Genomic DNA, 15256 nt, shown 5'->3' on the forward strand with positions numbered 1-15256 from the left:
CACACACACACACACTGATAGAAATGGTTTCCTCCAGGCTGTTTGGCTGATGAATAGAGGAGGAGCTAAAAATAAACTGCTGGCACTAATGAGGTCATGTGTGATGTACAGTATGACACACAGTCACAGCTCTGTTAACGCTGCACACACACACACACACACACACACACACACACGCACACAAACAATGAAAGATGAAATACAGCATGGCAGCGTACCAAAGGCAACGCTCCAAACGTGGATGCGAGGGACACGTCCTCGCAGCAAATGAACAAACGCTCACTGGTAAACATCAATCTGATATATAGCCTCAAGATTCACGTCTGGCGTGGTGTCAAACGTGACAGCGGTCTAATTCTGAAACTGTCTTTATAAAAGGGACTTTATATTTGGGCCTTGCAACAAATGTACAAGTGCAAAACCTTGGAGAGACAGCGGGTTATTAATAATAAAGACGGTACCGCTGGCTTGTTCCTGCACAAGCAGCAACACATTAGAACAAAAAATGTACACAACGCTGCTGCACGCTGTCACATGTTCTTTTTGCCATAAATCTCAAGCAAAAAACACATTTTATATATAAGTAATGTTATTAACCAACTAGAGGAGGCTGGAGAAAAATAGCCAAGAGCTTTGAAAGTTTAAATATCTGTGTCCATCAGATGCACTGTCTAATAAACTTAATAAAACAAAAAGAAAGACGCTATATTAAATCTTAAAAGAACTTGCTTGTGAAACACGTGCAACTCATCATTTGAAGTATACATTTTACTTATTTAATTTTAATCAAATACAAGTACTAAATTATCATAAAAAGGTTCTTTCTGTGAAGTTTAACAAAACAAATGCCGGCATACGTAGATGAAACCAGCGAAGTAGAGCCGGGACATCCGTCAAACCAAACGGGCACCCTCTTGGCAATTATCAGCGCCGGTTAAACAAAGCCTCGCCTCATTCTACAAACTACAAACAAGAACTTTTTACGGATGAGAGCCTCTGAATGACTCTCCTCCTCTCTGGCAGCAGCCCTCCTCTGCCCCCGGAGGCACAACTGTTGGTAGGGAGAGAGGGTGAACCCCGGCCCCCACTTCCCGGATCTGACTTTAATTCTGTGAACGCACCTGCAACTTTAATGAGCACCTGTGAACTCACTTACCACTGAAGCCAGATAATATATATATATATGTTTTTTAACTATACTGTTTTAAACTGGGAGCATGAGAGTGCACTCACTAATCGATCTTTGGTGGAATTACATCATTATCAAGATCATAATTTAAGAAAAAATGCCAAAGATTTTTTGTATTTTATAGACAGAATAATTAATATTTAGTGCCATATTATAAATAACACTAGTAATGCTTAATGTTGATAGTTGTGCGCCTGATGTACGCCTCCCTAGAGATATAACTGTACGTCCCGCTGTGATTGGTCCTAAAATCATTTCCTTGTTCAGGCGCCTCAGTGGCCAAATCAGCTCCCCCTGGTGTCTGGCTGCAGTATAGCTCATAAGCTCCACCACCTACATGTTAGTGGGCGGGGCTTGAGCCAAACTAAAACACTAAAATACACGTCAAATATTTATTTTTTTTCCGAGGATGGTTTCTGTTGTTTTAAGTAGTTAATATAATGTTGATTAATGTTCAAATGTCCACTTTTCCTAGAAGTTTCGTTTGATGCAGCGTCAGTGAACACCAGGGATGTGCGATATTTCATCGTTTACGATATATCGTCAAATACATTCCCCACGGTAAGAATATGTCAACCCACGATAAAAACGATAAATTCCCATTGATGTACGTATATATGTGCGCGACACACTCGCAGCCCAACACGTGTGGAATATTGACAAATTGACAATAGCTGAAGGTGGAAGCAGATACACTGGGCAGCGAGGAGCTCGTTCCTAAACGAGGCTCAACCTCCATTATCTGGTTTGGTTTTAACCCCTTAAAGGTGCAGTAGGCAGGATTGCGAAGATCCAGGACTTAGCCAAAAAATTTGAACATCGACAACAGTTAGAAGCATTCATTGTGGCATTTTATTCCACAGTTTAGATTTATCAATTTGCTATGTGGTAGATATATGACCGCTACCTGTTGATGTGGTTAGACGGGAAGGGGGTGGGGAGGGCGCTATGAAATGCGTGTCCATGAGCAGTGATTGACACTCTGTTAGATACACCCCTGGACGTGATTGGTGCATCTGAATGTGGAGCGTTAGATGTCTTGCAAATCGCACTACAGGCTCTAGGTGGGGCCAGAGGAGCCAAATGTTTTTTTAAATGACCTGCTTTATGCAATTATACTTGAACATAGGGTCAGTTTCAGCAAATATGACAGAAAGTTAGTTTTATAAGACTTGCCTACTGCACCTTTAACGCCTGAATTGATTTTTCAATTATATAAAGAAATTAAATATTTGTATTTTTGCTTACCACTCCGGCCGGTCCTACGAGAAACTAGTGCTTGCAAAAGGTTCCTAGGAATTTTTTGAATGTGCACAAACCGACATTGGGGTATTAAATGCGTTATTTCGGCTGCAGCCTGAACGGAAACGGTGCGTCGCAAATTCGCGACACTAGGCATGAAGGGGTTAAAAAGTCTGATGCGGAGCAGCAAATTACAACGTGCAAGGTTTGCAAACAAATAGTGAATAAAAAGAACAGTAATGCCACTAATTTGTTCCACCACCTCAAACACAAGCACAAACCAGAATATGAAGAAAGACAGAAAATGCGTGAGGATGCAGAAGCAGCGTCGACTTCATCCAAAGAGTCCGGTAAAAAAAAAAAAAAACAACTCAGATAAAACTTGCCGATGCATTATAGTCAAAAAGATTAGGCTGAATTGGTGTTTATTTATCGTCATTTTTTATCGTTACCGTGATAAATACCAGAAATTATCGGGATAAATGTTTTAGTCCATATCGCCCATCCCTAGTGGAGACGCATCGTCCATATTTTATACAGTCTATGCGCCAGACGAGCCCTTGTTGTTCAGCCTCCTACACACCATCTACTGGGACGTCTCCTCTATGTCCTGCGCCGCAGTGATTTCAGTCAAAGTTACTGTTGATCCACATTTATTTAACTCCAACTCCAGCAATGAATCCCTCAGTTCCACGCGCCACTGTGTGAAGCGCTGAGTGAAACTCGACACAGCTGACGAATCCGCCGCATAGCGCCTCGGTGGCGTAATTACAGAGCAATGCGGGACACACCAGCGCAGAGGTATTAATGCTTTCACTGGCGTAGGCTCCATGTTAGAGGAGTTTAAACCGAGCTTAAAACAGGACAGAGTTGGTTCAAGAATCTTTAGACGATATCATGTAGCTGCTCACTGAAGCTCTGATAGACAAGAAGGTCATGAAAGAATGTATATCATAGGGTTTAAAAATGTTTGACGGAGACGATACCTACTAAAAACTATTTCACTCTTCATGTGTTGGGTCAGACAAGACATCTAGGACCATCTGCACCTCCAAACACCACTAGAGGTTTTAATTCCAACCTTTAAGGTCAGAATTAAAGGTTAAGCGTGGTATTTGTTTTATATGTTGGAGCCCTGCGCTGTACTGTTTCACAGAGCGGCTCTTTGTTTTCATTTACCCCACGGGGGGACTCTTAAAGTTCATTCATCCCTCTTTTTGTTTTCTTTGCCCTGTTTGCCTTCTCATCTTTCTCCTCATTATACTCTTTGTCCTTTATGACCTTCCTTCGATTCTGTGTCTTTCTCAAGAGTAAAGGAGTCTTCCTCCTCCTCCTCGTCACCTTCCACTCCCTGCTGAATCACTCCATCTCTTACACTGAAGAGTGTCATTTCACAGAACTTTAACCTCTTTATAAAAACTAATTCCACTCAAACTTTCTGTAACCCAAACCTACACATACATGACACATGTTTGAAAGCTCGTTCCCGTAAAATCTCTGATTCCCTGTTTCTTATTCACGCACAGTCTCAAGCCTTTAAACCGTTCTCCTCTGCCTCCACTGCCAGAGCATCTTGTGTTTCAGGGACTGTGTGTGTGTGTGTGTGTGTGTGTGCGTGGGATCGTCATCAAGTCGACACAAGTCAGGCAGAAAACCAACACCAGGCATCAGCTCCTGTATTTCTCACATGAAGGTGTTTATAGGAGCTGTTAAATACATCCATATTGTCAGTCTGGGAAGTGGAAACGTGACATCAGTGTTACTGCAACCGGCAATTTCCATCGGCATGAGCTGTACTTTTAGCTCGGTCTGGTTTTCATGATGGGGCGTGTTTCAACCGGTGCAGAGATAAAAAAATACCACAGCATGCAACAGACTGCAACCAATCAGAGCCCAAAAAACGAAACTAAAAAGCATAAATCCCACCCAAACGAGCATAATTCCCAACAGACGAGACACCAGACCACCTGTTTGATTACTGACCTGGTCTGCCATATTATATCCAGGGTCCTGTTTCTCCGTCTTTATGTTGGACAGCTTCAGTCCTTCCCCAGGTTCCATCTTGATGGCTTTATCCAGGATGCCGTTATCGTCCCTGTCCAGGAGATAGCGAAGCAACGCATTGTCCTTTTTCTTGGGGCTTCCCGGCTCCTGTTTAGTGCAGAGTTCGCTCAGGGCGGCCATGCTGTCCCCCGAGGCCGACTCCGGACCGATGGGGTCTTTTCCCGTAGCTTCGGCCGTCAGCTTGGCCAGCTCCACAGGCGAGGTGCTGTTCTGCAGCAGCCTGTGGAGGATTTTGTGTTTCTCCTTCAATGAGGTGGAGTGGTTGTTGTGTCCTGCCCCACCAACACCACCGCCAATCCCGCCCAGCTGGTCCTTGCAGGTCTGGTCTTCCCCCAGGAGCCCCGGCGGTGAGCAGGGATCAGACGGTTCTAACTTGGTGGTGAGGAGCTGGAGCAGCTTGGTGTGGCCTTTGGTGTTCAGAAGTCGGTTTGGGGCATCCCCAAGCTCCCCCAAGCCTCCATTAGCATCAAAGCTGTCATGGTCACCATCTTTCCCCTCCCTCTGTTCGCCCTCTTGGTTCTGGGATGACAGCAAGTCTTGCTGCTCCTCAAATGTTCCAAATAAATCAGCCTCTAAACTGGGATTACTCTTGGCTAGTTGGCTACCAGTGTTGGCGCTGTGAAGTGGGCTCTGAAGAGCTACTGGTTTCCTGTCAGGTGAGTCTGGATGCTGTCCCTCGGTGAGTCCCTGGGGAATCCTGTGGCCCTGGCTGAGAGCCTGCAGCGCACTAAGAGAGTTGAACCCTTGGCTGTTCCCTGTGCTGCTGCAGACTGGTGAGTGCAGGCTGCCTGCGGGGGAGAAAGATCCAGGGGGGTGTTGGGGGAGGTGAGGGCTACTACAGCTGCTGCTGGTAGCCGCCATGCTGGGGCTCTGGCGATGACGAGGAGACATCATGGCACCCTGGGCCCCTGAGATGACGCTAGGACTTCCTTGTGCATGGCAGTTTCCCTGAGGGGTGGGCGCCCGTCCTGCTACGGCCCCAAAACCACGTCCAGGGGTGCTGGAGGCTGTCGTGGAGTGGTTGGTGTTGCTGGTGACGCTGGCGTCGGGAGAAGGGAAGGGACCACTCACGCTGTTCGGGGTCATTGGCTTGTCTCCAGTCATGCCGCTCTCCCTGGAAGAAAGTGATTAAAAAATTATTTGTTTGTTTTTAAAGAATGAAACTATCAAAGCAGAGACAGATATTCGGTGTAACGGGTTAATTTCTGCAGATGTCTACGGTCCGTCTTCTCTGGTGTCAGGGTTAAGTATACCATAAAGAAAAGAGCGGCTCAGAAACCGTATACACAAGTGAGAAAACAAAGTTGTAACAAGGCCTGAAGCTGTAACAGAGAGAGACTCTTAAAACACAGATCGCCTTCAGCCCCGCACCATGAGAGCACACAAAGCTCTCATTGTGCAGAAAGGCAAGAGCGATAATTTCGAACGTGAAACTTGTGGAAGTAAAGAGGCCAAGTTCTTGCCATTGATCTCTGAACGCTCTGGGTAACAGTTCTGGCATTGTTTTCTGACCATTGTCCAGAATCCCGAGTCTGAACGGTCGTATCGACGGTTGGATGCTGGTCGGTGGTGGGAGGGTACTGCAGACTGGACTGGCTGGTAGCGCTGGTGACAGCCTTGGGTCTATATATATGTGGTGACAGTTCTGAATAGCAGGCTCTTTGTTTCCAACCACATTACAGTGGTCCCCCTTTAAACAAATCAAGAGGGAAACCGCCAACACAGAGGGAGAGCATGTGATAAAAAAAACAGACTGGTGTGGCAGAGCAGTAGAAGATACTGTATCTGATCAGTTTGGGGGAAAACTTTGCACTTGTTTGGTTTTACATTAAGCTACAAGGCTAATTAAAGATTCATTATCAATAAATTATGTAACCTGACTTCTCAAACTGCCAGGTTTCCTGGTTTCACACAATACTGCAGATTTACATAGAGTCTTGTCTGTGAACACATGGTGTAAAGTATAAACGTTGGTGTTGAACCCTAATTGAACTATCTAAAATTTGAATCTAACAATGTAGAACTTGTGGACACGGTGGAAGACCAGCAAGGGTAGAAAACAGAGGATAACGTTGATGCAGCATTTTTCAAACTGTGCAGCAGGAAGTGGAGGTAATAAAGGCAAAAAAAAAAAAAAAAGAGGGGCTGGTACCTCTGCAGGATGTGCAGGGACATATAGAGCTGTGGTTCGTTGGTGGCCGGAGATCGGACCAGTTTGCTCTTAGTGTGAGCCGAGACGATGGTGCCGTCCGCCAGGGAGAACCGGTAAAGAGGGCTGAGGGCATGGCCGTTCCTCAACACTGGAAGGAAAAATACAAAAAACACACATATATACATTATTATTATCATTTGAAGATTATATTTAGTAGACACCCTACACTGCTCCTCAAACCCTCCATGTTGAACCTGACATCGTATCGACAATTAAAATGCTCTAAACAAATTTCTCTATTATTTTTACCTAATTATTTACAGCTACACTGCAGGACGATTGGGTGATGCGTTTAAAACCTGCAAAGATCGTTGGTCAAACTAAAGATGGAGGAGCCTGCAGGACCTAGAAGTGTGGTGAGGACTACGGCAGAGAAACGAAAGCTAACGATGCAGCTCAAGTTCTCTGAATTCACAATTTTCCGGTTGTTCTGAAACCGAGATAATAAAAATAAACTTGGCTTTCAGGACAGATTACATTTTTAAAACAGGATGTGTCAAACACGTATAACCACTGGTGTGGTTCTTCCATGGGAGCGTTCTAAGTAGAGAACGGTCTCAGGGACGGTGTTTGTGTAATAACCGTCACTACCAGCAGGGGGAGACAAACGTTCTGCACTGTAGCTTTAAATACTGTGAGGAAAATCCAACTTTACCCTCTTGGTGGTGTTTCTTGGCGAAGGACATCTCCCCGTCATTCTGCAGGTGAAACTTCTGGATGCAGCGTCGGACCAGGTCCTCCCAGCCCGGCTTCATGGACGCCCGCAGCAGACTGGTATCGAGCGATGTGATCTTACCTGGACGAGGTAGAACATGGCACTGTTACGTATGTTATGGTGCAGAAGAATAATATACGACGATGAGCAATCACATCTCTGGAGGGAGGCCAGACGTCTAGCATTTAAAACCACATTGTGAGAGTCTTTAATCTGTTTTTGAGACTAAAATGCTTATTTTCAAACTAATTTACATCACATTAGATTCAATATCAATTTATTTAGGGATGTTTCAGTTTCTAAACTATTTTACAAACAGTTTTCTTAAAGCTAATGTTGTTTTCGGGTCCAGAGATTTGTGGTATTTTACCTTTACCATGCATAACTTTGCTTTTGTGCAACTCTTCTCTGTTCATACCTTTTAAATCTAATCAGCTGTTGTATCTCGACTAATGTTGTTGCACAGTATTGCAAGAATTGTCTCGTGAAACCAGATTTCTGACGACGGGATACAGGAAATTATACATATTTAAAAAAAATCAATCAATCAATCAATCAATCAATCAATCAGAGGATTTAATGAATCCATATTGGCTCTGATTTGATTGGGACTCAATCAAACTACCATGTCCTTTTCAGACGTACCTTGAAGGTCCTGCCGTGTGGTGAAGCTCTCGTACGAGGGCATCGCAGGCCTCTCTTTGACGGGGACTCTTCTCGCCACACAGATGAGACACGACTGGAAATCTGGAAATATGAATAAAATAGGTCACAAAACTGAGTGTTGTGAAGCCAAACAGCTGCATTTTAAACATTGAGGGTACTTAATAAAGCGGCTATCAAGTGCACCTTTAATCTCAGCTGCAGCCTCAAGCCTCCTACCCTCATCATCTTCAGCATCCAACTTCAACCTTGGCCTCAATTTCAACGCTGCCAATTCCACAAGGTTAACACTGAACACCCGTTTCCTCACCTCCTCACTGAATCTAAACAGGACAACCGTGACCTGAGCCTGGACATCCATGTCAACACCACTCTGACTCTGAGACAATCTAAACGTCCAACCTAAACCCTTAGCCCTCGGTCTATCCACCACATATCCTCCTCCTGTCAGGGGAGAGATTGGCACAATATCTGGTTGTCAGACACCTAAAATTAGAGTGCCAGACAGATTATTTTCCCTAGCGTGCATGTCTGTGTGATTAGATTAGATGGGAAGATGACAAAGTGCCACACGCTAATTAGTCTCTCCCAGTGGATGGGAGGAAAAGTGGAGGGAGAAGTGGTGACGGAAGGAGGACAGGGCACAGGAGACCGGGGATGGAAAGAGTGACGGGAAAGTGACAGAAAGTCAAGATACAGATGGAATGACGAAGAGATGGGGAGAAAATGGGAGAAATACAGAGTGGAAGGGCAGAAAAGACACGGAAGAAACCAAATAAGAATAAAATCAAGGTAGAAGTGATGAAAACAATGATTAAAAAGAGGAAATCCGGGATTAGGACAGAAATAAACAACTCAAATGGAAAGGAAAGTCATGAGGGCTGAAGAGAAACGTTTTCATGACATACCTTCGCCCTCTTCCTTGATAGACTTGGGTTCGGAGACAGCGAAACACTGCATGGTCTCATACTTCTGTGGCGCCGCGTCCTGCTGGTCGTAGGCCAGCCGGGCTTCGCCGTCGGGGTGAGGGTTGACCAACATGCGACAGTTGAAGGTGTGGCTGTTCCTGTTGGACGAATCGCTGCTGTGATGATTGACTGCCAGACCAACAGAGTGAGAGAGAGACAAAAAACAAAGAGGGGGATGTAAGAAGGATGTCAACAGAAGCATGTTAAATTAAAAGAAAAAAATAAATAAAAAAGCCGGCGATCATATTTGCCATGGAAAGTGCCAACGCAAACACTGAAACGCCAAACAGCAGTGTACCATCTCACAAAGACAAACAGTGAGGTGTTTAATCAACTTATATGAGGGACGGAGATCTGTCGATGCAACATTTACAAACACTAAAAGTATTTGCTCTGTTAAATAAACCAACTGGTTTGCCACGTACCTAGCACTAGTTAAGAGAAATGACTCATCTGGAGATAAAACCTGCCACAGCTAATGACAATTTGATCGTGAGCAATGTACTCTCTAGGTATTCTCGCTCAGAAAGAGTGTGGCTAGCTAATAGCACGTAAAGCTACATGTTCACTTGTTTATGCATTTAACGATTATAACTTCAAACTGATTAAATATGCACATGACACGGCCTTAGTCGGCCTGTTACTCTTCTGGAGATAACCTCCTATCTTGCTCACGTTAAAGCTTTTGCAGCACGGCGCTTACATAGCCAGCTAGAAATCAATGTTTCAAAACCAATGGTTATCTGCACAAAACGAGATCTGACAGTATTCAGCCGGTTTCACTTGATGGTAAACTTCTCGGAACCGTGGAAACGTTTAAATACCTTGGCACAGTTCTGGGCTGCCAGATAAACTTCTCAGAAAACACAGACTTTGGTTTTAAGAAACGTTCACAGAGGCTTCATCTTCTGAGAAGACTGTCAGAGCACTGATTCTGGGGTATACTGCACACATTAGAGAGTCGTCCTAACATCTCATCTCTCTGCTTGGTTGGGTCACTTAAGCTGTAAGTGCAAGAACTAATTAAATAGGATTGTGGCAATGGGGAGAAAAATTGTGTCCCTGAAAGGACAGGGAGGAAAGCTAGGGGAACCCTGGCGGAGAGCTCGCATCCTCTTTTTAATCAGTTTGAACTTTTGAAGTCTGGAAGGTGCTGTAGAGCCCCTCTGGGCCAAGGGGGGTTTTAAAAAGTCTTTTATCCCCAACCGTTATTCCACTGCCTGCCACTGTATTTATTATTGTGTCCATGCGATGCTGTGTGCCTCTACATATGCCAACTTTTGATTGTGTTGGTGAGCCAAAGACAATTTTCCACCTCGGTGGGCAATAAAGTTTTATTCTGTTCTATTCCAATTAACATTTAGCCATTTAGTATTGGCCGATCTGAGTCCTGATCCGATCTTAAATAAACTAAATTCATAAAGGCTTTTCTTATCTACGAAGAAGATGCTATCCCCAAATTTCACCCAGCAAACAATGCCGTTGACAGTGATCCACTAGCTACAACCTGCTCCTACATATGCAGCATAAGCTAAAACACGTGTCACTTTGGAAACAGGTAAAAACGCCGGACACCTGTTTTTCTGTTTCTCTCACCCAGGCTTTTAGGCAGGAGGTTCTTGATGAACTCTGCGTGGTCGCCGACGTGCAGCACGCTGTAGACGCTCGTGTTCATCAGCTCCTCCTGCTGGTAGCGCAAATACTGGCTGACGTTCTCCGACACGAACACTATGTTGCCCTCCATGTTGACGACGAAGAAGAAGCCGTCCAGGGCCTGAGGGAGGATGGAGGGCGGGGGAAGGAGGAGACGGAGACGGAAGAGCAAAGAGGTGGAAATTGACATGTCAGAAAAGCTGCAGGAGGCTGAAGGGTTTAGTTGCCTTAAAAGAAATTACAACAGTTTCACATTTATCCTCATATATTTGGCACTCGACTACCGTAATCTTTATTAGTGTAAAAATGCCACACTTTCACAATAATTTAAAAATACTAAGATGCAACTTGCCAGATCCTGCAGCACATCTACAGTAGCTTCAGTGTGTGTAGTTTTCCACTCTATCATTCCTGTCAACTCAGCATTTTCCAGCTCGATGTACAGACCGTGTCTGACTTTGTCCGCTCAAGTCGACACAAGCCTTCCACTGTACGTCCTATTATTATAACACCGGTGCAGAATATAATGAGACGGCTCACGGCTAGGAAAGATGTTCGCTGCGAGCGGACACCTCAGCCAGCGTTGCTGTTGGGAGGACGCTATAAATAGCCCGTGAGTGCATGTGTGGTCTGACTCCTCCCCCTGCTCTTCTAATCTGGCTTTTCACAAAAGTATTTATACCTCATCGGGTCCCGTGTTAAACGTCATCGCACACCCGTCACACACAAACACCAGCACTCGAGGAGGCCTGATGACGGCATGGCCATCAGTCAGTCAGAGGATCTCTTATCTCTCTGTGTCACCGTGGACTGACGCGTCATTTACATCCACACATACAAGAAACAGTTTGATGGCATTTTGAAACAAGATTAAGGAGTTTCCCTCCTCCTCCTCTCTGGGTTGTGCCTGTTTTTAAAAGTGACTAACAGATGACTGATTACAAGAGAAATAATATTTCTTGATGTCGTCGTCGTGCCTCCGAATATGTTCATTTTAGAGCTTTGACATTTAAACTGTAACACAAGCAAACTCAAAAGGTCAAACCTACCTCCAGCATCATGGGCCCGAGAGCGTCTTTATCAATGACAGCCTGCCCCGTGGACGAGACGTCCGCCTTCTGCACCTCCTCGGCGTCGGCCACGGGAGCCTTTTCTGTAACGCACAACGAAAGCAGGGGGGTTTAAACTGATTCACATTCACGCCTGTACGTTTCAGAGACAGTTCTGAAAGTCAATGAGGGCGTTCTTTTTTTTAATCAGGGGAATAATAATATGTATCCATCCCACTGCAGAGAACAGAAGATAACATGCGCTTGTGCTCCAAGGAATTCGGTGAATGCATGACTCATTGATGATGCGGTATGTCAGAAGTCCAAGCTTCAGACAGTAGCGCTTGAATGAAATGAAGTAAATTACTGTATGTTTACCACAGAGTCGGTTTGTTTTCTCGTCAGATTGAAACTTGTGCTCGTGGGTATTTTTCTGTTCCCAGAAAACACTGGCCGGGTTGTTTTTGTGACGACGAAGCCTTCGGGCGGACGCACGCCCACTCGCAGACTTTGTGTTTTTATGTTTCGTTCAGGGCCTTTTCACAGATTACATTCTGTGGCCGGTCTATAAAGTCAACCTTATGCTTATGCAGAAACTCCACGCGGGTTTGAATGTGTGGGATTTCACGGCGAGCCGCTACACTCGCGTCCTGTACATTTTACACTTTTATAGTCATACAAGAGGCCCGTCTCCGCTCTCCTCCCCGACTGTACCACTGGACTGTTAAGCCTCCCATGGCCCCATTAGGCTACATAGCTGACATTCCTGTTGTGGGACCAGAGTCATCAGCCCTTAAACCCTGTCACTGTAGAGCCTGCAGAAGCTGCACGGCGCGCGGGGAGGAGGGTATTAAAGCAGCCTGTGCTTCTTTAAATCAATAAATGTGATACGCCCGTATTTCACATCGGCGGCTTGTGCGCTCACGTCGAGACCTTAAATCCCCTATTTGCCTCAAACGGGTTATTGAGTGATTCTGTCAAACATCTTCTATCAAGGATAACATCCATGCATGGGTAGATTATTAACAGCTCTACTGTCCACTACTGATGTCCCTTTTACAGTCTTAATAAACGTGCATCTATCGTTTACTTTTGAACAAAGGAAACTGCAAAGTTACACTCTATTTTGGGCGCCAAGGCCTCGACATCAATAGTTTTCTTTCAGGTAAAACTTTGTCACTCATCTTCTTCTTCTTCTTCGCTCTAGTTAGGAGTCTAGTTCATCCTGGGAGAGCCGAAACATGGTCAATGCATTCATGTCGGGGTGTTCTCTCGAACCCCGTTCCTTCCTGTCTTTCTCCACTACTAGCTCTCAAATAAAGGCAGTCGCGAAGATGTCTGTCACACAGCAGCATGTTTCAGGAGCCAAGTTTCAGCTTTATAACACTTTCCTCCGCTGAAAACGACTCGCAGCCCTGTTGCTTTGTCGGCTGTAGCGTCGCAGTAAAGCGTGATTTATACTCCTCCAGGGCCTACGCCGTAGCGGGTGACGTCGGTGTTGGCATTTACACCTGCGCGCTGATGTGTAGGCATCGTTCTGCTAGAAACTAGCTCACTAGTCAGCAACTAGTCAGCTGTGTTTGAGTTTCTCTGTGCACTCTAAGACAATAATGAGCGGGACTGAGGAGCTCGTGTCAGAGCTGGAGCTAACAAATGTTGGTACTTTTGCTGAAATCATTGCAAACGCTGAGACACGTGAACAAGGAAATGCATTTTGGACCAAACACAGCTGTAGGGGGTATGGGGCCGTAAAATCTGGCTTTATTATGCAAAAGAAGAAGGCCACAAAAAGAAGGGCAAATTAAAAAACATTTTGGTCATAAAGACAGCAGGAGAGGCTACAGGTGATAATGGCTCGGTATGATGAATTATTAGAGCATGCACAAAAGTGGGACCTCCCCAAAGAGGAACGCCGCCACATTAATAAAACTGGTGCTTTCCTTACAGCGACAAGCTAAAATGTCTGCTGAGAAAAACAGATTAATCAAAAATAATAATGGTGACAAAGCGAGCACAGAGGAAGCTGATGACCTATTCTATGATCTGCGTGTTCTCTTGGTACTTTTCCACCATGAGACCTTGGGTTCTGCACGTAAACTCGTACATTTTTGTATTTTATAACATGACACTGAAGTTCAGCAGGCAGCTGTGTACCTCATCTCTCTCTCTCGCTGTGTGTATCTGTGCTTGTTCAGCTGTTGTTTTCGGACGCAAGCGGCGCAACGACACATGGACGCCGACCGTCCGACCCGCAGGAACGAAAAGAGAGGAGGGAGGATGAGGAAGCGAACGATGAAGAGAGGGTAGAAGGGACGGGAGAGGACAAGGGCAATGAGAAAAGATGAGGACAAAGAGAACGACGAGGAGAGGGCGAGAAAGGTGGGGAGGAAAGGAAAGGAAATTAAAGCATATAGGCAGACAGACAGAAAGGGAATGAAAGCAAAAAGGCAGATAGTAAAGGGAAGGAAAGAAATGAAAGATAAAGATAAATGAAAAGAAGTAAAGGGAAAGGGAATAGGTGGATAGAGACAGGAAGGAAAGGAAAGGAAAGAGATGGATTGAGAAGGAAAGGAAAGAAGACGAGTGCATAGGAAAGGAAAGGAAAGGAAAGCAAAAAGGTGAATAGCGAAGGAAATGAAATGAAAGGTAAGGAATTGAAATCAAAGGAAATGAAAAGAAAGGAAAGGAAAGGACAGGACAGGACAGGACAGGACAGCAAAGCAAAAAGGTGGATAGCGAAGGAAAGGAAAGGAATTGAAATGAAAGGAAAGAAAATAGATGGATAGAGAAGGAAAGAAGATGAGTGCATAGGAAAGGAAAGGAAAGGAAAGCAAAAAGGTGGATAGTGAAGGAAATTAAGTGAAAGGTAAGGAATTGAAATCAAAGGAAAGGAAACAGGTGGGTAGAGAAGGGGAGAAAAGGAAAGGAAACAAGTGGATTGAGAAGGAAAGGAAAGAAGACGAGTGCATAGGAAAGGAAAGGAAAGGAAAGGAAAGGTAAGGAAAGGAAAGCAAAAAGGTGGATAGCGAAGGAATGGAAAGGAAATTAAAGGTAAGGAAACAGGTGGATAGAGAAAGGGAAAGGAAAGGAAAGGAAAGGAAAAAGGTGGATAGTGAAGGAAATTAAATGAAAGGTAAGGAATTGAAATCAAAGGAAAGAAAACAGGTGGGGAGAAAAGGAAAAGAAATAGGTGGATTGAGAAGGAAAGGAAAGAAGATGAGTGCATAGGAAAGGAAATGAAAGGAAAGGAAAGGAAAGGAAAGGAAAGGAAAGGAAAGGATATGAAAGGTAAGGAAAGGAAAGGAAAGGAAAGGAAAAAGGTGGATAGCGAAGGAAAGGAAAGGATATGAAAGGTAAGGAAAGGAAAGGAAAGGAAAGGAAAGGAAAAAGGTGGACAGAGAATGGAAGGAAAGAAAATAAAATAGATGGATAGAGAAGGAAAGAAGATGAGCACAAAGGAAAGGAAAGGAAAGGAAAGGAAAGGAACGGAAAGAGCTCATA

The 15256-nt window shown here is 44.7% G+C and overlaps 1 protein-coding gene across 3 annotated transcripts in view; it reads right to left on the reverse strand.

The window, feature by feature from the left end:
• The window catches only part of LOC311489226 (nuclear receptor coactivator 2-like), a 49675-nt gene that overhangs the window by 12366 nt on the left and 22053 nt on the right, over positions 1–15256 (reverse strand). For all 3 annotated transcript variants that reach the window (XM_084546198.1, XM_084546200.1, XM_084546199.1), the window contains 7 exons: positions 11756–11859; positions 10650–10827; positions 8994–9182; positions 8068–8169; positions 7363–7503; positions 6648–6795; positions 4415–5609 (listed from right to left, as the gene is read on the reverse strand). In XM_084546198.1, coding sequence (XP_084402324.1) covers positions 4415–5609; positions 6648–6795; positions 7363–7503; positions 8068–8169; positions 8994–9182; positions 10650–10827; positions 11756–11859 — 2057 coding nt within the window. The remainder of the gene's footprint in view (positions 1–4414; positions 5610–6647; positions 6796–7362; positions 7504–8067; positions 8170–8993; positions 9183–10649; positions 10828–11755; positions 11860–15256) is intronic.

Source organism: Chelon labrosus (assembly GCF_963514085.1).
Source record: "Chelon labrosus genome assembly, chromosome: 6".
NCBI lineage: Eukaryota > Metazoa > Chordata > Actinopteri > Mugiliformes > Mugilidae > Chelon > Chelon labrosus.